The sequence below is a fragment of the Nerophis lumbriciformis genome, linkage group LG03 (assembly GCF_033978685.3).
Source record: "Nerophis lumbriciformis linkage group LG03, RoL_Nlum_v2.1, whole genome shotgun sequence".
NCBI classification, from domain to species: domain Eukaryota; kingdom Metazoa; phylum Chordata; class Actinopteri; order Syngnathiformes; family Syngnathidae; genus Nerophis; species Nerophis lumbriciformis.
Genome location: NC_084550.2, coordinates 70109837 through 70136289, shown reverse-complemented (window position 1 = coordinate 70136289; position 26453 = coordinate 70109837). Strand labels below are relative to the sequence as shown.

At 41.5% G+C, this 26453-nt stretch overlaps 1 protein-coding gene across 1 annotated transcript in view; it reads right to left on the bottom strand.

Annotated features, from left to right (window-relative positions):
• LOC133589444 (segment polarity protein dishevelled homolog DVL-3-like) overlaps nucleotides 1-26453 on the bottom strand; it is a 79599-nt gene that overhangs the window by 42491 nt on the left and 10655 nt on the right. The window contains exon 2 of the mRNA XM_061941913.2: nucleotides 15256-15325. Within this exon, the coding sequence (XP_061797897.1) occupies nucleotides 15256-15325 (70 nt within the window). The remainder of the gene's footprint in view (nucleotides 1-15255; nucleotides 15326-26453) is intronic.

The window sequence follows — 26453 nt, the reverse complement described above, 5'->3', positions numbered from 1 at the left end:
AGTAGTTTTTTCACAACATACTTTCTACTTTTACTCAAGTAAATATTTGGGTGACTACTCCTTACTTTTACTTGAGTAATAAATCTCTAAAGTAACAGTACTCTTACTTGAGTACAATTTCTGGCTACTCTACCCACCTCTGGTAGAGATGTCCGATAACATCGAACTGCCAATATTATCGGACATCCCTACTAATAAGCCGATAAATGTTTTAAAATGTAATATCGGAAATTATCGGTATCGGTTTCAAAAAGTAAAGCGTATGACTTTTTAAAATGCCGCTGTAGTGTGTACACGGACGTAGGGAGAAGTACAGAGCAGTTGCGTCTCCCAGTCATACTTGCCATCCCTCCCCATTTTCCCGGGAGACTCCCGAATTTCGGTGACCCTCCCGAAAATCTCCCGGGGCAACCATTCTCCCAAATTTCTCACGATTTCCACCCAGACAATATTGGAGGCGTGCCTTAAAGGCACTGCCTTTACGTGCCGGCCCAGTAATCATGATATATACGGCTTTTCACACACACAATTGAATGCATGCATACTTGGTCAACAGCCATACAGGTCACACTGTGGGTGGCCGTATAAACAACTTTAACACTGTTACAAATATGCGCCACACTGTGAACCCACACCAAACAAGAATGACAAACACATTTCGGGAGAACATCCTCACCCTAACACAACAAAAAAAATACCCAGAACCCCTTGCAGCACTAACTCTTCCGGGACGCTACAATATACACCCCCCGCTACCCCCCCACCTCAATCTCCTCATGCTCTCTCAGGGAGAGCATGTCCCAAATTCCAAGCTGCTGTTTTGAGGCATGTTAAAAAAAATAATGCATTTTGTGACTTCAATAATAAATATGGCAGTGCCATGTTGGCATTTTTTTCCATACCTTGAGTTGATTTATTTTGGAAAACCTTGTTACATTGTTTAATGCATCCAGCGGGGCATCACAACAAAATTAGGCATAATAATGTGGTAATTCCACGACTGTATATATCGGTATCGGTTGATATCGGAATCGGTAATTAAGAGTTGGACAATATCGGATATCGGCAAAAAAGCCATTATCGGACATCTCTAAAATTTAGCGATCATCAATCTTCACCAAGACGTCACTTTCGTCACTTGATTGACATTCACGGCACCCGAGGGTCTTGTGAGATGACGCTGGCTGCTGCCAGATCATTATTAAGAAAAAATGACCGGCAGGAAGGCGAGAGACAGTTTTTATTTCAACAGACTCTCGCACCGTACCTGCCGGCAGAACTCTGAAGACCAACTGCACAGTTCCTGTCTTCACAATAAAAGCGCTGCTTCATCCTGCCTGTGCTAACAAAATAAGAGTCTGAGAAAGCTGGTGTACACAAGCTAGTAAGCTACGGAGTTTGTCGCCAATGTATTTCTTGTAAAGTGAATAAAAAGGAGTATGGAAGCTGGACAAATAAGATGCCAAAAACCAACCACTTTCATGTGGTATTGGACAGAAAGTATGACTTTTTTTTCTCCTCCATTTGAAAATGTGGACGTTATCAGCACTACTGTCTGATTCCAATCAACGCAAGTCATCAGAATCAGCTAATACTAGGGGTGTAACGGTACATGTATTTGTATTGAACCGTTTCGGTACGGGGGTTTCGGTTCGGTTCGGTTCGGAGGTGTACCGAACAAGTTTCCACACGGACATATTAAGTAGCGTACTGCACGTTGTGTAAACAATGCACACCGAGGCACAACACACAGCATGCTAGCAGCGACTGCGCTAGGACAACATGTAAAAGCCAGAGCTGGAAGACCCTCTTGCCTCGTTAAGATCTCCCGTTTCGGAACACTAAGGCTTCGCGGTGCGATACAACAATGGAGGACGGAGGTTTGCCGACATTGTTCAGCAGCTGCTTCTGCCAACACGTCAAACATGCTAACTCATTTGAAGCGTCACCACCCCCAAGTGAACATCGCTTCAACGAAGATAAAGACGAGCGTCGTGCAAACACCGCATTCAAGCAGCCTCTCCTCGGTGAGTCAGGCAGGGCTAAAGCAATAACAAATGTTTTAATAGCAGCAGATTTAAGACCATATTGCATTAAAAACTAGATTTTGACCCACTGAGACATTGTAACTGCAAGCAGGTCTGCTCTTTCTGCAGACAATGTGGATAAACTGATTTTTCGGGCAAAAAACATTGAAGATTGAGTGAAAGTCACCAGGGTTAAAGGCTGGGGGGGGGGGAAGAAAAGTTAATCTGAGGCTGAGTTGACTTGAAACTGTTTATTGTTGCACTTTTTATATGTAGAAGAAAAGTTTTGTCATTTTATTTAATCTGAGCAACAACTTGAGGCAGTTTAATGTTGATTAACGTGGACCCCGACTTAAACAAGTTGAAAAACATATTGGGGTGTTACCATTTAGTGGTCAATTGTAGGGAATATGTACTGTACTGTGTACCGGTAATCTACTAATAAAAGTCTCAATCAATCAATCAATCAATCAAAAAAAGCACTTAATATGTACAAACACCGTTTCCATATGAATTGGGAAATTGTGTTAGATGTAAATATAAACGGAATACAATGATTTGCAAATCCTTTTCAACCCATATTCAGTTGAATATGCTACTTTTTTTGCAAATAATAATTAACTTAGAATTTCATGGCTGCAACACGTGCCAAAGTAATTGAGAAGGGCATGTTCACCACTGTGTTACATGGCCTTTCCTTTTAACAACACTCAGTAAACGTTTGGGAACTGAGGAGACACATTTTTTAAGCTTTTCAGGTGGAATTCTTTCCCATTCTTGCTTGATGTACAGCTTAAGTTGTTCAACAGTCCGGGGGTCTCCGTTGTGGTATTTTAGGCTTCATAATGTGCCACACATTTTCAAATGGGAGACAGGTCTGGACTACAGGCAGGCCAGTCTAGTACCCGCACTCTTTTGCTATGAAGCCATGTTGATGTAACACGTGGCTTGGCATTGTCTTGCTGAAATAAGCAGGGGCGTCCATGGTAACGTTGCTTGGATGGCAACATATGTTGCTCCAAAACCTGTATGTACCTTTCAGCATTAATGGCGCCTTCACAGATGTGTAAGTTACCCATGTCTTGGGCACTAATACACCCCCATACCATCACAGATGATGGCTTTTCCACTTTGCGCCTATAACAATCTTTTCCTCTTTGGTCCGGAAGACACGACGTCCACAGTTTCCAAAAACAATTTGAAATGTGGACTCGTCAGACCACAGAACACTTTTCCATTTTGTATCAGTCCATCTTAGATGAGCTCAGGCCCAGCATAGCCGACGGCGTTTCTGGGTGTTGTTGATGAACGGTTTTCGCCTTGCATAAGAGAGTTTTAACTTGTACTTACAGATGTAACGACCAACTGTAGTAACTGACAGTGGGTTTCTTAAGTGTTCCTGAGCCCATGTGGTGATATCCTTTACACACTGATGTCGCTTGTTGATGTAGTACAGCCTGAGGGATCGAAGGTCACGGGCTTAGCTGCTTACGTGCAGTGATTTCTCTCTGATGATATTACGGACCGTAGATGGTGAAATCCCTAAATTCCTTGCAATAGCTGGTTGAGAAAGGTTTTTCTTAAACTGTTCAACAATTTGCTCACGCATTTGTTGACAAAGTGGTGACCCTCGCCCCATCCTTGTTTGTGAATGACTGAGCATTTCATGGAATCTACTTTTATACCCAATCATGGCACCCGCCTGTTCCCAATTAGCCTGCACACCTGTGGGATGTTCCAAATAAGTGTTTGATGAGCATTCCTCAACTTTATCAGTATTTATTGCCACCTTTCACAACTTCTTTGTCACGTGTTGCTGGCATCAAATTCTAAAGTTAATGATTATTTGCAAAAAAAAATAAAATGTTTATCAGTTTGAACATCAAATATGTTGTCTTTGTAGCATATTCAACTGAATATGGGTTGAAAAGGATTGGCAAATCATTGTATTCCGTTTATATTTACATCTAACACAATTTCCCAACTCATATGGAAACGGGGTTTGTAGAAAGGTTTTGTTAAGAAACCATTCTGAGCCTTATCTTATTTTAGTTTTTATTTGATGTATGTTGACCACATTAACTCTGGCAATGTACCCTGTGTGTATATATGTATGTTATTGTTATGCTTAGCATTCATGACTGCCTGCTGTTGCACTGATCAGCCTAGTGGTGGCTCACATCCATCACACACACAGCTATTTCTATTTTTGGGCAGAATTATTTTAGTGTTCCCAATGTTAAAAGGATAAAGCCATTGTTTACAAATTTGGTAAATAAATAACCAAAACATTTATATTTTGTTGTTTTCTTACTGTACCGAAAATGAACCGAACCGTGACCTCTAAACCGAGGTAAGTACCGAACCAAAATTTTTGTGTACCGTTACACCCTTAGGTAATACACCAACTTATATTCTTGTCTTCATGAAAGAAAGGAATCTTTGTGTTAAACATGCTTGTATTATCATTAAACACCTTTAACTTGTTCACAAAAACCTCTCTTTCATAAATAAACAAGTGTGAATTATATATATATGAATGTGGTAGATCACCTCGACTTGGTCAATTAAAAAGCACCCCTGGTATAATACATCAGGCTATCAGGGTGTTGGCTGGCTGCTGTGCTGTGGTGATAGCAGACCAAGCCCCTTGGACCCCAGAGAACCATCAATCAAGTCATTGAAACAACAATATAACAGTGTAGGCAAACAAGCCGACAAACTGGAACAGAAATAACATTTGGAGGTCAGTGGAATTTTAAAAACATGAGCTAGACCAGGGGTCTGCAACCCGCGGCTCCGGAGCCGCATGCGGCTCTTTGACCACTCTGATGCGGCTCAGCTGCATACTTGCCGACCCTCCTGATTTTCCCGGGAGACTTCCGGATTTTAGTGCCTCTCCCAGAAATCTCCCGGGGCAAATATTCTCCGATTTTCACCCAAACAACAATAATAAGGGCGTGCCGTGATGGCACAGCATTTAGCGCCCTCTACAACCTGTACAAACAGCGTGCCAGCCCAGTCACATGTTGCATGCAGCTTCTGCTTGCACACGTAAGTGACAGCAAGGCATACTTGGTCAACAGCCATACAGGTCACACTGAGGGTGGCCGTACAAACAACTAACACTGTTACCAATATGCGCCACACTGTGAACCCACACCAAACAAGAATGACAAACACATTTCGGGAGAACATCCGCACCGTAACACAAAATAAACACAACAGAACAAATACCCAGAATCCCATGCATCCCTAACTCTTCCGGGCTACATTATACACCCCCGCTACCACCAAACCCCCCCCCTCCCAACCCTGCCCCCCCACACATCAACCCCCCCCCCCTCCGTGCATCGGTTGAGGTGGGCGGGGTTTTGCAACATGTGACTGGGCTGGCACGCTGTTTGTACAGGTTGTAGAGGGCACTAATTGCTGTGCCATCACGGTACGCCCTTATTATTGTTATTTGGGTGAAAATCAGCAGACATTCGATAGAATAGTTGCCCTGAAATTCGGGAGTCTCCCGGAAAAATCGGGAGGGCTGTCAAGCGCCATTCATATAAAACTCGCAGACCGTATTAACTTTACATTTTCATATTAAGGTGTGGGCCGCTGGTTTATACATAGCACAAAGCAAAAAAAAACTTTGTATGCAGTGTTATTTCATTTTAAATTTCAAAAGAGTTTTGTGGCTCCCATTGTTTTCTTTATTTTGTGAAACTGGTCAAAATGGCTCTTTGAGTGGTAAAGGTTGCCGACCCCTGAGCTAGACATATCTATATGCAAAACAATTTAAAAAAATATGTATTTGTCGGACACTAAAACGTGCAACCATAACCTGTTGCCTAATAGAAATTAAATGTCCCTCACCAAACTTATTTGTAGCCAGAAAGCAGAAATGATTTAAATCCTTTTGAGAGGTTTAAAGGGGAACATTATCACCAGACCTATGTAAGCGTCAATATATACCTTGATGTTGCAGAAAAAAGACCATATATTTTTTTAACCGATTTCCGAACTCTAAATGGGTGAATTTTGGCGAATTAAACGCCTTTCTAATATTCGCTCTCGTTGTGGCGTCACATCGGGAAGCAATCCGCCATTTTCTCAAACACCGAGTCAAATCAGCTCTGTTATTTCCCCTTTTTTCGACTGTTTTCCGTACCTTGGAGACATCATGCCTCGTCGGTGTGTTGTCGGAGGGTGTAACAACACCAACAGGGACGGATTCAAGTTGCACCAGTGGCCCAAAGATGCCAAAGTGGCAAGAAATTGGACGTTTGTTCCGCACACTTTACCCACGAAAGCTATGCTACGACAGAGATGGCAAGAATGTGTGGATATCCTGCGACACTCAAAGCAGATGCATTTCCAACCATAAAGTCAAAGAAATCTGCCGCCAGACCCCCATTGAATCTGCCGGAGTGTGTGAGCAATTCAGGGACAAAGGCCTCGCTAGCACGGCAAGCAATGGCGGCAGTTTGTTCCCGCAGACGAGCGAGCTAAACCCCCTGGATGTCTTGGCTCACACCGTCCCAAGATGATCAAGAGAAGAATATCGACCCTAGCTTCCCTGGCCTGCTGACATGAGAGTATGTCTACAGAATATATTAATTGATGAAAATTGGGCTGTCTGCACTCTCAAAGTGCATGTTGTTGCCAAATGTATTTCATATGCTGTAAACCTAGTTCATAGTTGTTAGTTTCCTTTAATGCCAAACAAACACATACCAATCGTTGGTTAGAAGGCGATCGCCGAATTCGTCCTCGCTTTCTCCCGTGTCGCTGGCTGTCGTGTCGTTTTCGTCGGTTTCGCTTGCATACGGTTCAAACCCATATGGCTCAATAGCTTCAGTTTCTTCTTCAATTTCGTTTTCGCTACCTGCCTCCACACTACAACCATCCGTTTCAATACATGCGCAATCTGTTGAATCGCTTAAGCCGCTGAAATCCGAGTCTGAATCCGAGCTAATGTCGCTATAATTTGCTGTTCTATCCGCCATGTTTGTTTGTATCGGCATCACTATGATGACTGACCGCACAGTTCCTGTCTTCACAACAAAAGAGCTGCACCATCCTGCCTGCACTAACAAAATAAGAGTCTCCGAAAGATAGCGCAAACAAACTAGCAAGCCACAGAGTTTCCCGTCAATGTATTTCTTGTAAAGTGTATAAAAAGGAGTAGGGAAGCTAGACAAACAAGATGCCAAAACCAACCACTTCAATGTGGTATTGGACTGACCGATATGGCTCAATAGCTTCAGTTTCTTCTTCAATTTCGTTTTCGCTACCTGCCTCCACACTACAACCATCCGTTTCAATACATTCGTAATCTGTTGAATCGCTTAAGCCGCTGAAATCGAGTCTGAATCCGAGCTAATGTCGCTATAATTTGCTGTTCTATCCGCCATGTTTGTTTGTATCGGCATCACTATGATGACTGACCGCACAGTTCCTGTCTTCACAACAAAAGAGCTGCACCATCCTGCCTGCACTAACAAAATAAGAGTCTCCGAAAGATAGCGCAAACAAACTAGCAAGCCACAGAGTTTCCCGTCAATGTATTTCTTGTAAAGTGTATAAAAAGGAGTAGGGAAGCTAGACAAACAAGATGCCAAAACCAACCACTTCAATGTGGTATTGGACTGACCGATATGGCTCAATAGCTTCAGTTTCTTCTTCAATTTCGTTTTCGCTACCTGCCTCCACACTACAACCATCCGTTTCAATACATGCGTAATCTGTTGAATCGCTTAAACCGCTGAAATCCGAGTCTGAATCCGAGCTAATGTCGCTATAGCTTGCTGTTCTTTCCGCCATGTTTGTTTGTATCGGCATCACTATGATGACTGACCGCACAGTTCCTGTCTTCACAACAAAAGAGCTGCACCATCCTGCGTGCACTAACAAAATAAGAGTCTCCGAAAGATAGCGCAAACAAACTAGCAAGCCACAGAGTTTCCCGTCAATGTATTTCTTGTAAAGTGTATAAAAAGGAGTAGGGAAGCTAGACAAACAAGATGCCAAAACCAACCACTTCAATGTGGTATTGGACTGACCGATATGGCTCAATAGCTTCAGTTTCTTCTTCAATTTCGTTTTCGCTACCTGCCTCCACACTACAACCATCCGTTTCAATACATGCGTAATCTGTTGAATCGCTTAAACCGCTGAAATCCGAGTCTGAATCCGAGCTAATGTCGCTATAGCTTGCTGTTCTTTCCGCCATGTTTGTTTGTATCGGCATCACTATGATGACTGACCGCACAGTTCCTGTCTTCACAACAAAAGAGCTGCACCATCCTGCGTGCACTAACAAAATAAGAGTCTCCGAAAGATAGCGCAAACAAACTAGCAAGCCACAGAGTTTCCCGTCAATGTATTTCTTGTAAAGTGTATAAAAAGGAGTAGGGAAGCTAGACAAACAAGATGCCAAAACCAACCACTTCAATGTGGTATTGGACTGACCGATATGGCTCAATAGCTTCAGTTTCTTCTTCAATTTCGTTTTCGCTACCTGCCTCCACACTACAACCATCCGTTTCAATACATGCGTAATCTGTTGAATCGCTTAAGCCGCTGAAATCCGAGTCTGAATCCGAGCTAATGTCGCTATAGCTTGCTGTTCTTTCCGCCATGTTTGTTTGTGTTGGCTTCACTGTGTGACATCACAGGAAAATGGACGGGTGGTTAAAATCAGGCACTTTGAAGCTTTTTTTTTTTAGGGATATTGCGTGATGAGTAAAATTTTGAAAAAAACTTCGAAAAATATAATAAGCCACTGGGAACTGATTTTTAATGGTTTTAACAATTCTGAAATTGTGATAATGTTCCCCTTTAATCTAGTTCGATGGCACGCAGTGAGTCTCTCTGGTACGCTGTTTTTTTTTGTCCTATCCTGTGATTTCACTTGCAGTTAATCCAATTTCAACACCAAGAAAAGGAGGGAGTGAGGCTGCGTGCTGGTAAACAGATGCCTCTTGTTTCAGGGAAACAGGAAAATAGTGGCCGAGGGAGCTCTAAGTGATGGTGTTGCGTGAGTCGACTTGTGAGGTGGAGGATTTTAGGGATAAAATTGCAAGGAAAACAGCACATGGAGTGCTGCAGCAGCAGCCTGGGTTCATTAGGTCGTAATGATATTATCACGCGGATGCACCGGGCCCTGGAGATGGGACGTGGTTGTGCTCGTCAGCCAGACAAACGAGATGTACTTAGCAGTTTTTTTTTCATGCAAGCTGCAGGGAGTCAGATGTGGATGTCTTAGGCGTCGCACAACTGAACAGTCCATGCGTGCGCCGCTGGCCTGGCTTGCAGGCCAAACGGGAGACACAAAGTATGCTGTGGTTCACAAACACTTCATTTGTGGGGGATAACGAGCCATGTGGCAAACACAACACACTGACGAGAGGAAATGACTCCTGGCAAGACAAAAGTGGGTGAATGCAGAGTTCCAACGTTTGAATAATGCGATCATGATGACAGAGAAACTCAATGAGGAACACAGAGCACCATGGGAGACACAAGAGTGTCACCGTGGCAACCAGGCCATGGCATGGCCATAGCAAAAAAACAAACGATTGCTTGTCCATTATCTCCACCAAGTTAAACCAAGAGGAAGGAGGTTTAATATGTTGTTCCTAACCCTGAGATCATAAAGCATAATGGAGATGTCAAACTCTTTTATTGAGGGTCGCGTCACTGTTATGGCTGCCTTCATAGGGCCGTTGGTAACAGTGAATAATATATATACTGTATAAATATATATATATATATATATATATATATATATATATATATATATATATATATATATATATATATATATATATACTAGGGATGTCTCGATCCGATATTTGGATCGGATCGGCCGCCAATATTCGAAAAAAATGCGTATCGGCAAGGCATGGGAAAATGCCGATCCAGATCCAGTTTAAAAAAAAAACTCCGGTCCGTGTTTTCCAACGCACCGATTTAAATAATACATTCCACTTTTCTGCTGCTCCCTAAGCGCCGTTCCGCATTTTCCAGCATACCTTCAGCACATCCACAGGTCTGTGGATTCTAACGCAGTTACTTTTAGCTGCTGGCATTACACGACAGGCTCTTGTGTGTGACTATCAGTGGTACCTTAACTTTAAAGGATATCACCACGTGGGCTCAGGAACACTTCAGAAAACCACTGTCAGTAACTACAGTTGGTCGCTCCATTTGTAAGTGCAAGTTAAAACTCTACTATGCAAAGCGAAAGCCCTTTATCAACAACACCCAGAAACGCCGCCGGCTTCGCTGGGCCCGAGCTCATCTAAGATGCACTGATGCAAAGTGGAAAAGTGTTCTGTGGTCTGACGAGTCCACATTTCAAATTGTTTTCAGAAACTGTGGACGTCGTGTCCTCCGGAACAAAGAGGAAAAGAACCATCCGGATTGTTATAGGCACAAAGTTGAAAAGCCAGCATGTGTGATGGTATGGGGGTGTATTAATGCCCAAGACATGGGCAACTTACACATCTGTGAAGGCGCCATTAATGCTGAAAGGTACATACAGGTTTTGGAGCAACATATGTTGCCATCCAAGCAACGTTATCATGGACGCCCCTGCTTATTTCAGCAAGACAATGCCAAGCCATGTGTTACAACAGCGTGGCTTCATACTAAAAAAAGTGCGAGTACTAGACTGGCCTGCCTGTAGTCCAGACCTGTCTCCCATTGAAAATGTGTGGCGCATTATGAAGCCTAAAATAGCACAACGGAGACCCCCGGACTGTTGAACAACTTAAGTTGTACATCAAGCAAGAATGGGAAATAATTCTACTTGAACAGGTCTCCTCAGTTCCCAAACCTTTACTGAGTGTTGTTAAAAGGAAAGGCCATGTAACACAGTGTTAAAAATGCCCCTGTGCCAACTTTTTTGCAATGTGTTGCTGCCATTAAATTCTAAGTTAATGATTATTTGCAACAAAAAAAAAATTTTCTCAGTTCAAACATTAAAAATCTTGTCTTTGAATATAAATTGAAAAGGATTTGCCAATCATTGTATTCTGTTTTTATTTACAAATGGAATTAAATGATAGAATGGATTAAGCAAAGAAATTAAACAAAGTACCAATATGATTCCGTTTAAGAGACTGTTCAGACTACAAGTGTTCACAAAGTACACAGAAGAACAATTTCTTTTAGATAAAGATTTATGAATTTAATATGTGTTTACTTACTATGGTATATTAATTATTTATTATGAATTCATTCACTATCCTGTTACAGAGCACAAGGAAATGGGATAAAATTGCTGTGGTACGAAAAGGGATAGGATTAAATAAGCTCTGCTTCTTCCTACTCCTTTTCGGACGTGCGGAAACGACTGGAAATATGTGATACATTACGTTGTATCATATGCATGTTCCAAATAAACTGAAACTGTACTGTTAGAAAGCCCACTGTTTTGCCAGTTTTGTTCTTATGCTTCACTGATAAGAGTGTCCTTGAACGCAGCATAAAAACACATTTGTGTCATATTCCTCTGAGCATAGAACCATCACTCTGTTCTAAAAGAGCACGGCTTATTGGTTCAATGTACACAATTGAATATCTTAGTTGATCGGACAGTAATGTGTTCACATAAGTTTATTTTGGGGTATGTCAGGGGGTTTTTTTAACGGGGAAGAGACGTTAATGTCGCAAGCTACCGGTCGATCACAGAGGGTGTCAGTCCACCGTCAGCCAGGCATTGAAAAAATAGACCTAAAAATTAGCTATCATAAATCTTCACTATGACCTCACTTTCGTCACTTGATTGACGTTCGCGGCACCCGAGGGTCTTGTCATCATCATCATCAATGATCATCAATGATCATCACCATTGTGTGTTATACTCAATGGTTAACTGGACGTCTTTATGCGCTCTACGCCTCAATCATTGGTATGTGTTCACCTACAAAACCATTCTGGGTATCACTCCATCTTATCCGTCTTGTCTTTTAACAAAGAAACAAGGAAGTCACAATCTTCGTTCAATGAATGTTCTACAATTTGTCGTCCCCAAAGTAAGAACTGAACTGGGCAAGAAAGCACCGAAGGCTTAGAATAACCTACAATCGAATCTTCAACTTCAAACCCTTGAAGTAAATGAGTTTAAAGCTTCTGTGAAAGGACTGCAGTCTACCTTGTCTGTATGCCCGTGTTATGTGAGCAAGTTTTAATGTTGTAAATTTGATGTTTTATGTGTTGTTTACTGTTTTTAATGTAACCTTGCTACTGCCCACTTGGCCAGGTCTGCCTTGGAAAAGAGATCTTTGATCTCAATGGGATTTTACCTGGTTAAATAAAGGCTAAATTTAAAAAAAAAAAAAGGTGCGGCCGTAGCCGAGAGACCTTGCACAACCCTCCGCCAGCAGTCGGGGTCACCCATTGCAGAGCCCAGCTCTGAAAACAAGGATCCCAGTGTCCCGTGCGATTACTTCAGGGTAGGTGAGGCGACCCTTGGTAGATTGTTTCCAAAGGATGAGCTGTGAGATCAGCTCTGTCTTGGCACGGAAGCAGTGACCAGCAAACTGTGCGCAACGTTGGCTCAAACGGGTGCTTGCTCGAGGTAGGTTGCTGTATATTTGGTCCAAAGTGGGATGGGAGACAGCCCCGACAAGCCTTGAACCCTTCGAAGCAGGTTGGTATAGCAACCGTCAAGGCGTTTGTGAAGGCGCACATTGAGGGTTCAGGTCTCGGAGCCGTACATGAGGATGGGTTGGATGGTAGACTTGAAGAGGTCTATCTTAAGTGAATTGGGCAGGTTGGAGTGCCATATGCTGTCCATTTTATTACATGCTTTCCAGACTTGGGCTTTCCTGGTACGGAAGTCATTACCAGAATCCATGACCTAGCAACCGAGGTACTTAAAATCATCAACTTGCTTAAGTGGGGCTCCAGATTTGGAGGACAGTTGTACAGCAGTTTTGGTTGAGACAAATTCTGTCTTTAAGGAGTTGCAGTGGAGACCAACGCAGTTAGCATCATCTACAGCAGAGGTGTCGTTTTCACTGAGGGCCACATCGCAGTTATGTTTGGCCCCAGAGGGCCGCATCTAACAGTGAATACTATTATTACACCATTTTTTAATGCATTTTATTAGTAGATTTTTTTTTAAACTAAAATGTCAAAAAAATATGGTAAGTTGCCTTAATTTCACCTCAAAATTAAATGGAAAAACAGTGCTGCTGTTTTTAATTCAGTTGCCAGAATTTTACTGTAATATTACAATTTTTTTTACCGTAAATTAAAAAAAAGCAATTTTACAGTAAAATTTTGGCACCTGAACTGCCATTTTTTAAATATTTTTTTTACTGCAAATCAACAACTGTGGATTTTTCCCTGTTTTACTGTAAATGCCAAAACGACACCACAGTTTATTACATTAAAAAAAGGAATGTTTTTTTTTTTTTCAATTTAGAGAAAAATGCTCTAAAAACCACAGTAAATTTCACAATTTTACCATGAAATCTATTGCGACTTTTACATTGCACAATTTGATGGATAACTTGCTTGGAAATCATTATTATTAGTATTTATTTTTCTTGGTTTGAATGTTCAATAATACATTTTTGCATAATTAGACAATATTTAAGTTAGCATAATTTGCGATTACATGGGAGTACTTTTTTTTTTTTTTAAGAAAACCCTTTCTCAACTAGCTATTGCAAGGAATTTAGGGATTTCACCATCTACGGTCCGTAATATCATCAAAGGGTTCAGAGAATCTGGAGAATTCCCTGCACGTAAGCAGCTAAGCCCGTGACCTTCGATCCCTCAGGCTGTACTGCATCAACAAGCGACATCAGTGTGCAAAGGATATCACCACATGGGCTCAGGAACACTTCAGAAACCCACTGTCAGTAACTACAGTTGGTCGCTACATCTGTAAGTGCAAGTTAAAACTCTCCTATGCAAGGCGAAAACCGTTTATCAACAACACCCAGAAATGCCGTCGGCTTCGCTGGGCCTGAGCTCATCTAAGATGGACTGATACAAAGTGGAAAAGTGTTCTGTGGTCTGACGAGTCCACATTTCAAATTGTTTTTGGAAACTGTGGACGTCGTGTCCTCCGGACCAAAGAGGAAAAGAACCATCCGGATTGTTATAGGCGCAAAGTTGAAAAGCCTGCATCTGTGATGGTATGGGGGTGTATTAGTGCCCAAGACATGGGTAACTTACACATCTGTGAAGGCACCATTAATGCTGAAAGGTACATACAGGTTTTGGAGCAACATATGTTGCCATCCAAGCAACGTTACCATGGACGCCCCTGCTTATTTCAGCAAGACAATGCCAAGCCACGTGTTACATCAACGTGGCTTCATAGTAAAAGAGTGCGGGTACTAGACTGGCCTGCCTGTAGTCCAGACCTGTCTCCCATTGAAAATGTGTGGCGCATTATGAAGCCTAAAATAGCACAACGGAGACCCCCGGACTGTTGAATAACTTAAGCTGTACATCAAGCAAGAATGGGAAAGAATTCCACCTGAGAAGCTTCAAAAATGTGTCTCCTCAGTTCCCAAACGTTTACTGAGTGTTGTTAAAAGGAAAGGCCATGTAACACAGTGGTGAACATGCCCTTTCCCAATTACTTTGGCACGTGTTGCAGCCATGAAATTCTAATTATTATTTGCAAAAAAAAATAAAGTTTATGAGTTTGAATATCAAATATCTTCTCATTGTAGTGCATTCAATTGAATATGGGTTGAAAAGGATTTGCAAATCATTGTATTCCGTTTATATTTACATCTAACACAATTTCCCAACTCATATGGAAACGGGGTTTGTAATACAAACAATCATGTCATGTTTCAGGAAACCGTTATAAGTTCCATAGGTAAAAATGTATTGTAAGTGAAGAAATGGAAGGCTGGATTGTGCTCAGCTTTAGACGATGCACTGTTTGTACCCAGCATAAACGCGGTTTGTTGGTGTTGACGGTGATTTGTGTAACTTTTACCAAGTTAACTTCCGCATACTTGCCTGCTCTGTTAACTTATGTGTCGTATTACACTAGGCGGGCGCTATCAACCCCCATCTGGCATTGTAGTTTGGCCTTGGCAGAGGTCTGCGCTCTACAGAGAGCACACATCTTGCTGAGCTGGAGACTTTTTCATGATTTATGTACAGTATTCATACTAAAAGTGCAACGTTAGATTCCACCGTGAATAGGCAACCAGAAAATGAACTCTTAAGTATTTGGACTCACCCATGACACCACACGTCCATTAAAGCAGGGCAGCTTGGCGTTGTCGTCCGATATTTCCTCTTTTACCACCCTGTAAAGTGAACAAAAGCAGGGTTTCAGTCAACCTTGACCAAGACAAAAGCACTCTCAGGGTAATAAAACCTGAGGCTGCATTTAGAGACAGGCAACCACGACAGACACTGACAAATGGGACAACCTGATTTAATAGTGCACTCGCTACACAATGCCAGCAAAGTTGGACGGTTGCTGCCTTGTATCGTCCAACCAGAACAATTTCATTCCTGGCTTTTGCTTGTATGATTGCGACAGCATCTGTATTGGATTAAGAGATCAAATGTGCTCTTACATAGAGAAATGAGGGCAAATCTGGCATGAAATGGTGTCAGACAGCTGCAATCTGGCAGGACTGCTGGGATGAATCGGCGATGTTTTGAGAACTTTCCTGCCTGGCTGGTCGCCATTTCTTATTGTGACACCGCTTGGCTCGCAGGTGTATTTACAGAGTATCCTTTTATCTTCCACGACAACATTTTCAGAAAGATAATGCTGACGGGGCTGGACTTCTTATAATTGGTCCTATTTTGTATATTTCCAGTGAACCGGCGTCCTTAGTAGACTTTTGATGTGGGTCTGTTTGGTCAGGGTTCAGGAGCGCTAGGTTGTTTTTAAGGACCATCTGCAAAAATGCTGGTCAAAGATCATCGCTATGACAGCGCTCCAGTGTTTTTAAGAATCTGCTGCAAAAAAGTGAGTCTCTCACAAGTTTCTGTAACTGAAATCGCAGGCCACCAGTTGAATAGCCCAAATAATGAAAAAGAGGACCTTAAAGGGGAACATTATCACCAGACCTATGTAAGCGTCAATATTAGGGATGTCCCGATCCGATATTTGGATCGGATCGGCTGCCGATATTTGCCAAAAATTGCGTATCGGCAAGGCATGGGAAAATGCCGATCCAGATCCAGTTTTAAAAAAAACTCCGGTCCGTGTTTTCCAACGCACCGATTTAAATAATACATTCCACTTTTCTGCTGCTCCGTAATTTCCGTTCCGCATTTTCCAGCACACCTTCAACACATCCACAATTCTCACGCAGTTGCTTTTAGCTGCTGGTATTACACGACAGGCTCTTCTCACTCTTTCCTGTGTCTCCCTCTCACAGACAGCGAGCAGACCTTCTTACACACGTCACATACTGTCAAGACATACGTCACATACTGTCACGTCATACGTCACATACGTATACGTCCTCTCCCAGCAGAGAGCGAGGTAGCGGCATGGCTAACGTTAGCTGTGATGCTAGCGCAGCCGCTAAGGTGCGCGCCTGCTCAAGCGTCCTCTGCGCACGGCAAATCTATGCCACGCACAAAATCAAATAAAAAATAAGCGCATAACAATTTTCGACACACGGACACGACAGAGACAACAGTTTTCGTCATCATTGTTCAAATATTGTGACGTCTGTCGAGACGCTTATCTCCATTCGGTGCCACACGTCCAGACTCCACACCATCAAAATGGCAAAAATTTCCACATCAACCAACTTTAGATTTATTCTCATATCAAACTCTTTTGGCTGTCTTTTTGACACTTACATCCGGCGCCCCCCTCCACACCCTGGATTATAAATAATGTAAATAATTCAATGTGATTATCTTGTGTGATGACTGTATTATGATGATAGTATATATCTGATAGTATATATCTGTATCATGAATCAATTTAAGTGGCTTCGACTTAAACAAGTTGAAAAACTTATTGGGGTGTTACCATTTAGTGGTCAATTGTACGGAATATGTACTTCACTGTGCAACCTACTAATAAAAGTCTCAATCAATCAATCAAAACACATAGAATCATCATACTGCTGTGATTATATGCATCAAGTGTTCATTCAAGGCTAAGGCAAAATATCGAGATGTATATCGTGTATCGCAATATGGCCTTAAAATATCGCAATATTAAAAAAAGGCCATATCGCCCAGCCCTAGTTCAATGATGCCATTTCTGTTTGTCATGTATAATTTTGTCTATTTTGTGTTTATCCTTGAATAAACAGGTCAGTTTCTTGTTACCAACCATTGTGTATTATTCAAACTCCCCTAATTCAGCTGGCTAGTTGTTATCAAGAGTACTAAAACCCTTTTCAACATGATTCTGACAACTAAGTAGGCTAAATAACTTTAAACTTTAATACATGCTCGGATAGGCTAGTATCGGTCAGTATCGGTATCGGTCAATATCGGTATCGGATCGGAAGTGCAAAAACAATATCGGTATCGGATCGGAAGTGCAAAAACCTGGATCGAGACATCCCTAGTCAATATATACCTTGATGTTGCAGAAAAAAGACCATATATTTTTTTAACCGATTTCCAAACTCTAAATGGGTGAATTTTGGCGAATTAAACGCCTTTCTATTATTCGCTGTCGGAGCGATGACGTCACAACGTGAAGCAATCCGCCATTTTCTCAAACACCGAGTCAAATCAGTTCTGTTATTTTCCGTTTTTCCGACTGTTTCCCGTACCTTGGAGACATCATGCCTCGTCGGTGTGTTGTCGGAGGGTGTAACAACACGAACAGGGGCGGATTCAAGTTGCACCAGTGGCCCAAAGATGCCAAAGTGGCAAGAAATTGGACGTTTGTTCCGCACACTTTACCCACGAAAGCTATGCTACGACAGAGATGGCAAGAATGTGTGGATATCCTGCGACACTCAAAGCAGATGCATTTCCAACCATAAAGTCAAAGAAATCTGCCGCCAGACCCCCAGGAAAAGAGAGCGGATGAGGGTATGTCTACAGAATATATTAATTGATGAAAACTGGGCTGTGTGCACTCTCAAAGTGCATGTTGTTGCCAAATGTATTTCATATGCTGTAAACCTAGTTCATAGTTGTTAGTTTCCTTTAATGCCAAACAAACACATACCAATCGTTGGTTAGAAGGCGATCGACCAATTCGTCCTCGCTTTCTCCCGTGTCGTTTTCGTCGGTTTCGCTTGCATACGGTTCAAACCGATATGGCTCAATAGCTTCAGTTTCTTCTTCAATTTCGTTTTCGCTACCTGCCTCCACACTACAACCATCCGTTTCAATACACGCGTAATCTGTTGAATCGCTTAAGCCGCTGAAATCCGAGTCTGAATCAGAGCTAATGTCGCTATAATTTGCTGTTCTATCCGCCATGTTTGTTTGTATCGGCATCACTATGATGACTGACCGCACAGTTCCTGTCTTCACAACAAAAGAGCTGCACCATCCTGCCTGCACTAACAAAATAAGAGTCTCCGAAAGATAGCGCAAACAAACTAGCAAGCCACAGAGTTTCCCGTCAATGTATTTCTTGTAAAGTGTATAAAAAGGAGTAGGGAAGCTAGACAAACAAGATGCCAAAACCAACCACTTCAATGTGGTATTGGACTGAAAGGAGGACTTGTTTTCTCCTCCACAATGTAAAATCGAAAATGTGGAAGTTGTCAGCACTACTGTGAATCTTGTCTGATTCCAATCAATGCAATGTGTATTTTTAGTAGATCACCTGGACTTTGTCATTTAAAAAGTAGCTCGCCTTATGTTAGCATTTAAGCTAGCAAGATAGCGCCAGTCTGTCCACGAGTTAATCAAATTACAGTGATTAATCACGGTTTTTTGATCATTCAAATCTTAAAACAGTAATACTAACCGCTGAGCGTTTTATTGTGGTTACCATTAGTCTGTTTATTGTTATATTTTTAAAACAAACTAATACAAATGATCACGTCATGTTTCAGGAAATGCTTAACCGTTTTAGGTAAAATTGTATTGTAAGTGAAGAAATGGAAGGCTGGATTGTGCTCAGCTTTAGACGATGCACTGTTTGTAACCAGCATAAACGCGGTTTGTTGGTGTTGACGGTGATTTGATTGATTGATTACCAAGTTAACTTCCGCATACTTGCCTGCTCTGTAAACTTATGTGTCGTATTACACTAGGCGGGCGCTATCAACCCCCATCTGGCATTGTAGTTTGGCCTTGGCAGAGGTCTGCGCTCTACAGAGAGCACACATCTTGTTGAGCCAGAGACTTTTTCATGATTTATGTACAGTATTCATACTAAAAGTGCTAATGTCGCTATAATTTGCTGTTCTATCCGCCATGTTTGTTTGTATCGGCATCACTGTGTGACGTCACAGGAAAATGGACGGGTGTATATATCGATGGTTAAAATCAGGCACTTTGAAGCTTTTTTTAGGGATATTGCGTGATGGGTAAAATTTTGAAAAAAACTTCGAAAAATAAAATAAGCCACTGGGAACTGATTTTTAATGGTTTTAACCCTTCTGAAATTGTGATAATGTTCCCTTTTAAAAGGGGAACTGCACTTTTTTTCATTGACAATCATTATGAGAGACATTTTAATGCATTCTAAATATTAAATAAACGTAAATAAAAGTACCCTTACAGTACCCAATAGCGCCCATAAAATCTGATAACTAGAGATGTCCGATAATGGCTTTTTTGCCGATATTCCGATATTGTCCAACTCTTAATTACCGATTCCGATATCAAGCGATACCGATACATACAGTGGTGGAATGAACACATTATTATGCCTAATTTTGTTGTGATGCCCCGCTGGATGCATTAAACAATGTAACAAGGTTTTCCAAAATAAATCAACTCAAGTTATGGAAAAAAATGCCAACATGGCACTGCCATATTTATTATTGAAGTCACAAAGTGCATTATTAGTGCGGGGTTGAGGTGGGGTGGTAGCGGCGGGTGTATATTGTAGCGTACCGGAAGAGTTAGTGCTGCAAGGGGTTCTGGGTATTTGTTCTGTTGTGTTTATGTTGTGTTACGGTGTGGATGTTCTCCCGAAATGTGTTTGTCATTCTTGTTTGGTGTGGGTTCACAGTGTGGCGCATATTTGTAACAGTGTTAAAGTTGTTTATACGGCCACCCTCAGTGTGACCGTTATGGCTGTTGACCTAGTATGCTAGTATCACTTATGTGTGTGTAAAGCCGTAGATATTATGTGATTGGGCCGGCGCGGAAAGGCAGTGCCTTTAAGGTTTATTGGCGCTCTGTACTTCTCCCTACGTCCGTGTACACAGCGGCGTTTTAAAAAGTCATACATTTTACTTTTTGAAACCGACACCGATAATTTTGAAACCGATACCGATATTTTCCGATATTATATTTTAAAGCATTTATCGGCAGTCCGATATTATCGGACATCCCTAATAGTAACTAATTACATGACCATAGTAACTAGTATATCATGCAAAAGCACAGATTCCAACCATTGAAAGACTTAGTATAGTTGAAGACTTACGGTCATTAGAGAACATCACTGCACATCATAATGGCAGCTACACTTTACATCTTAAACATCTAAAAAAATTTGGGAATGTCCGACGGGCCAGATTGAAAAGCTTAACGAGCCTCGTGCGACCCCTGGGCCTTAATTTGCCCAGATCTGACTTAAGTCATAATTGTTGCACTTAAACTTCTCTATGACCATAGCTGCAGACTTCTTCTCTATGACCACAGCTTCAGACTTCTTCTCTATGACCATAGCTGCAGACTTCTTCTCTATGACCATAGCTTCAGACTTCTTCTCTAAGACCATAGCTGTAGACGTCTTCTCTATGACCATAGCTGCAGACTTCTTCTCTATGACCATAGCTGCAGACTTCTTCTCTATGACCATAGCTTCAGACTTCTTCTCTATGACCATAACTTCAGACTTCTTCTCTATGACCATAGCTTCAGACTTCTTCTCTATGACCATAGCTTCAGACTTCTTCTCTATGACCACAGCTTCAGACTTCTTCTCTATGACCACAGCTTCAGACTTCTTCTCTATGACCACAGCTTCAGACTTATTCTCTATGACCATAGCTTCAGACTTCTTCTATGTGACCATAGCTTCAGACTTCTTCTCTATGACCACAGCTTCAGACTTCTTCTCTATGACCACAGCTTCAGACTTCTTCTCAATGACCATAGCTTCAGACTTCTTCTCTATGACCATAGCTTCAGACTTCTTCTCTATGACTATAGCTTCAGACTTCTTCTCTATGACCATGGCTTCAGACTTCTTCTCTATGACCATAGCTTCAGACTTCTTCTCTATGACCATAGCTTCAGACTTCTTTTCTATGACCATGGCTTCAGACTTCTTCTCTATGACCATAGCTTCAGACTTCTTCTCTATGACCATAGCTTCATACTTCTTCTGTTTCTTTGAGATTGTCATTATTGCCACCAGTGAGTACCACTGCGGCCCATACAGACTACAGCTGAGAATCAAATATTTTTTGGTGACCCTGTATGGGGCACTAATCACAAGTTTGGACCCTGGTGTTCTATGTTTGCTAGCAAGTTTAAAATGTCAACGCACGGACCTGCCAGGTCCAAGTTCCTCTATACCAGTGTTTTTCCCAACCTTTTCGGAGCCAAAGCACATTTTTTTTCAGTCCAGTCCATAGTGGATCTAACATAATAGTGAGAGTCCAATCCATAGTGGATCTAACATAATATTGTGAGAGTCCAGTCCATAGTGGATCTAACATAATAGTGTGAGAGTCCAGTCCATAGTGGATCTAACATAATAGTGAGAGTCCAGTCCATAGTGGATCTAACATAATAGTGTGAGAGTGCAGTCCATAATGGATCTAACATAATATTGTGAGAGTCCAGTCCATAGTGGATCTAACATAATAGTGAGAGTCCAGTCCATAGTGGATCTAACATAATAGTGTGAGAGTCCAATCCATTGTGGATCTAACATAATATTGTGAAAGTCCAGTCCGTAGCGGATCTAACATAATAGTGTGAGAGTCCAGTCCATAGTGGATCTAACATAATAGTGAGAGTCCAGTCCATAGTGGATCTAACATAATAGTGAGAGTCCAGTCCATAGTGGATCTAACATAATAGTGAGAGTCCAGTCCATAGTGGATCTAACATAATAGTGAGAGTCCAGTCCATAGTGGATCTAACATAATAGTGTGACAGTCCAGTCCATAGTGGATCTAACATAATAGTGAGAGTCCAGTCCATAGTTGCTCTAACATAATAGTGAGAGTCCAGTCCATAGTGGATCTAACATAATAGTGAGAGTCCAGTCCATAGTGGATCTAACATAATAGTGAGAGTCCAGTCCATAGTGGATCTAACATAATAGTGTGACAGTCCAGTCCATAGTGGATCTAACATAATAGTGAGAGTCCAGTCCATAGTGGATCTAACATAATAGTGTGAGAGTCCAGTCCATAGTGGATCTAACATAATCGTGAGCGTCCAGTCCATAATGGATCTAACATAATATTGTGAGAGTCCAGTCCATAGTGGATCAAACATAATAGTGAGAGCCCAGTCCATAGTGGATCTAACATAATAGTGAGAGTCCAGTCCATAGTGGATCTAACATAATAGTGAGAGTCCAGTCCATAGTGGATCTAACATAATAGTGAGAGTCCAGTCCATAGTGGATCTAACATAATGGTGTGAGAGTCCAGTCCATAGTGGATCTAACATAATAGTGTGAGAGTCCAGTCCGTAGTGGATCTAACATAATAGTGTGAGAGTCCAGTCCATAGTGGATCTAACACAATAGTGAGAGTCCAGTCCATAGTAGATCTAACATAATAGCGAGAGTCCAGTCCATAGTGGATCTAACATAATAGTGAGAGTCCAGTCCATAGTGGATCTAACATAATAGTGAGAGTCCAGTCCATAGTGGATCTAACATAATAGTGACAGTCCAGTCCATATTGGATCTAACATAATAGTGTGAGAGTCCAGTCCATAGTGGATCTAACATAATAGTGAGAGTCCAGTCCATAGTGGATCAAACATAATAGTGAGAGTCCAGTCCATAGTGGATCGAACATAATAGTGTGAGAGTCCAATCCATAGTGGATCTAACATAATATTGTGAAAGTCCGGTCCATAGTAGATCAAACATAATAGTGAGAGTCCAGTCCATAGTGGATCTAACATAATAGTGTGAGAGTCCAGTCCATAGTGGATCTAACATAATAGTGAGAGTCCAGTCCATATTGGATCTAACATAATAGTGTGAGAGTCCAGTCCATAGTGGATCTAACATAATAGTGAGAGTCCAGTCCATAGTGGATCAAACATAATAGTGAGAGTCCAGTCCATAGTGGATCAAACATAATAGTGAGAGTCCAGTCCATAGTGGATCTAACATAATAGTGTGAGAGTCCAATCCATAGTGGATCTAACATAATATTGTGAGAGTCCAGTCCGTAGTGGATCTAACATAATATTGTGAAAGTCCAGTCCATAGTGGATCTAACATAATAGTGAGAGTCCAGTCCATAGTTGCTCTAACATAATAGTGAGAGTCCAGTCCATAGTGGATCTAACATAATAGTGAGAGTCCAGTCCATAGTGGATCTAACATAATAGTGAGAGTCCAGTCCATAGTGGATCTAACATAATAGTGTGACAGTCCAGTCCATAGTGGATCTAACATAATAGTGAGAGTCCAGTCCATAGTGGATCTAACATAATAGTGTGAGAGTCCAGTCCATAGTGGATCTAACATAATCGTGAGCGTCCAGTCCATAATGGATCTAACATAATATTGTGAGAGTCCAGTCCATAGTGGATCAAACATAATAGTGAGAGCCCAGTCCATAGTGGATCTAACATAATAGTGAGAGTCCAGTCCATAGTGGATCTAACATAATAGTGAGAGTCCAGTCCATAGTGGATCTAACATAATAGTGAGAGTCCAGTCCATAGTGGATCTAACATAATAGTGTGAGAGTCCAGTCCATAGTGGATCTAACATAATAGTGTGAGAGTCCAGTCCGTAGTGGATCTAACATAATAGTGTGAGAGTCCAGTCCATAGTGGATCTAACACAATAGTGAGAGTCCAGTCCATAGTAGATCTAACATAATAGCGAGAGTCCAGTCCATAGTGGATCTAACATAATAGTGAGAGTCCAGTCCATAGTGGATCTAACATAATAGTGAGAGTCCAGTCCATAGTGGATCTAACATAATAGTGACAGTCCAGTCCATATTGGATCTAACATAATAGTGTGAGAGTCCAGTCCATAGTGGATCTAACATAATAGTGAGAGTCCAGTCCATAGTGGATCAAACATAATAGTGAGAGTCCAGTCCATAGTGGATCGAACATAATAGTGTGAGAGTCCAATCCATAGTGGATCTAACATAATATTGTGAAAGTCCGGTCCATAGTAGATCAAACATAATAGTGAGAGTCCAGTCCATAGTGGATCTAACATAATAGTGTGAGAGTCCAGTCCATAGTGGATCTAACATAATAGTGAGAGTCCAGTCCATATTGGATCTAACATAATAGTGTGAGAGTCCAGTCCATAGTGGATCTAACATAATAGTGAGAGTCCAGTCCATAGTGGATCAAACATAATAGTGAGAGTCCAGTCCATAGTGGATCTAACATAATAGTGTGAGAGTCCAATCCATAGTGGATCTAACATAATATTGTGAAAGTCCAGTCCATAGTGGATCAAACATAATAGTGAGAGTCCAGTCCATAGTGGATCTAACATAATAGTGTGAGAGTCCAGTCCATAGTGGATCTAACATAATAGTGAGAGTCCAGTCCATAGTGGATCAAACATAATAGTGAGAGTCCAGTCCATAGTGGATCAAACATAATAGTGAGAGTCCAGTCCATAGTGGATCTAACATAATAGTGTGAGAGTCCAATCGTGAGAGTCCAGTCCATAGTGGATCTAACATAATAGTGAGAGTCCAGTCCATAGTGGATCTAACATAATAGTGTGAGAGTCCAGTCCATAGTGGATCTAACATAATATTGTGAGAGTCCAGTCCATAGTGGATCTAACATAGTGAGAGTCCAGTCCATAGTAGATCTAACATAATAGTGAGAGTCCAGTCCATAGTGGATCTAACATAATAGTGAGAGTCCAGTCCATAGTGGATCTAACATAACAGTGAGAGTCCAGTCCATAGTGGATCTAACATAATAGTGAGAGTCCAGTCCATAGTGGATCTAACATAGTAGTGTGACAGTCCAGTCCATATTGGATCTAACATAATAGTGTGAGAGTCCAGTCCATAGTGGATCTAACATAATAGTGAGAGTCCAGTCCATAGTGGATCAAACATAACAGTGAGAGTCCAGTCCATAGTGGATCTAACATAATAGTGTGAGAGTCCAATCCATAGTGGATCTAACATAATATTGTGAAAGTCCAGTCCATAGTGGATCAAACATAATAGTGAGAGTCCAGTCCATAGTGGATCTAACATAATAGTGTGAGAGTCCAGTCCATAGTGGATCTAACATAATAGTGAGAGTCCAGTCCATAGTGGATCAAACATAATAGTGAGAGTCCAGTCCATAGTGGATCAAACATAATAGTGAGAGTCCAGTCCATAGTGGATCTAACATAATAGTGTGAGAGTCCAGTCCATAGTGGATCTAACATAATATTGTGAAAGTCCAGTCCATAGTGGATCTAACATAGTGAGAGTCCAGTCCATAGTAGATCTAACATAATAGTGAGAGTCCAGTCCATAGTGGATCTAACATAATAGTGAGAGTCCAGTCCATAGTGGATCCAACATAACAGTGAGAGTCCAGTCCATAGTGGATCTAACATAATAGTGAGAGTCCAGTCCATAGTGGATCTAACATAATAGTGTGAGAGTCCAGTCCATAGTGGATCTAACATAATAGTGAGAGTCCAGTCCATAGTGGATCAAACATAATAGTGAGAGTCCAGTCCATAGTGGATCAAACATAATAGTGAGAGTCCAGTCCATAGTGGATCTAACATAATAGTGTGAGAGTCCAGTCCATAGTGGATCTAACATAATATTGTGAAAGTCCAGTCCATAGTGGATCTAACATAGTGAGAGTCCAGTCCATAGTAGATCTAACATAATAGTGAGAGTCCAGTCCATAGTGGATCTAACATAATAGTGAGAGTCCAGTCCATAGTGGATCTAACATAACAGTGAGAGTCCAGTCCATAGTGGATCTAACATAATAGTGAGAGTCCAGTCCATAGTGGATCTAACCTAATAGTGAGAGTCCAGTCCATAGTGGATCTAACATAATAGTGTGAGAGTCCAGTCCATAGTGGATCTAACATAATAGTGAGAGTCCAGTCCATAATGGATCTAACATAAAATTGTGAGAGTC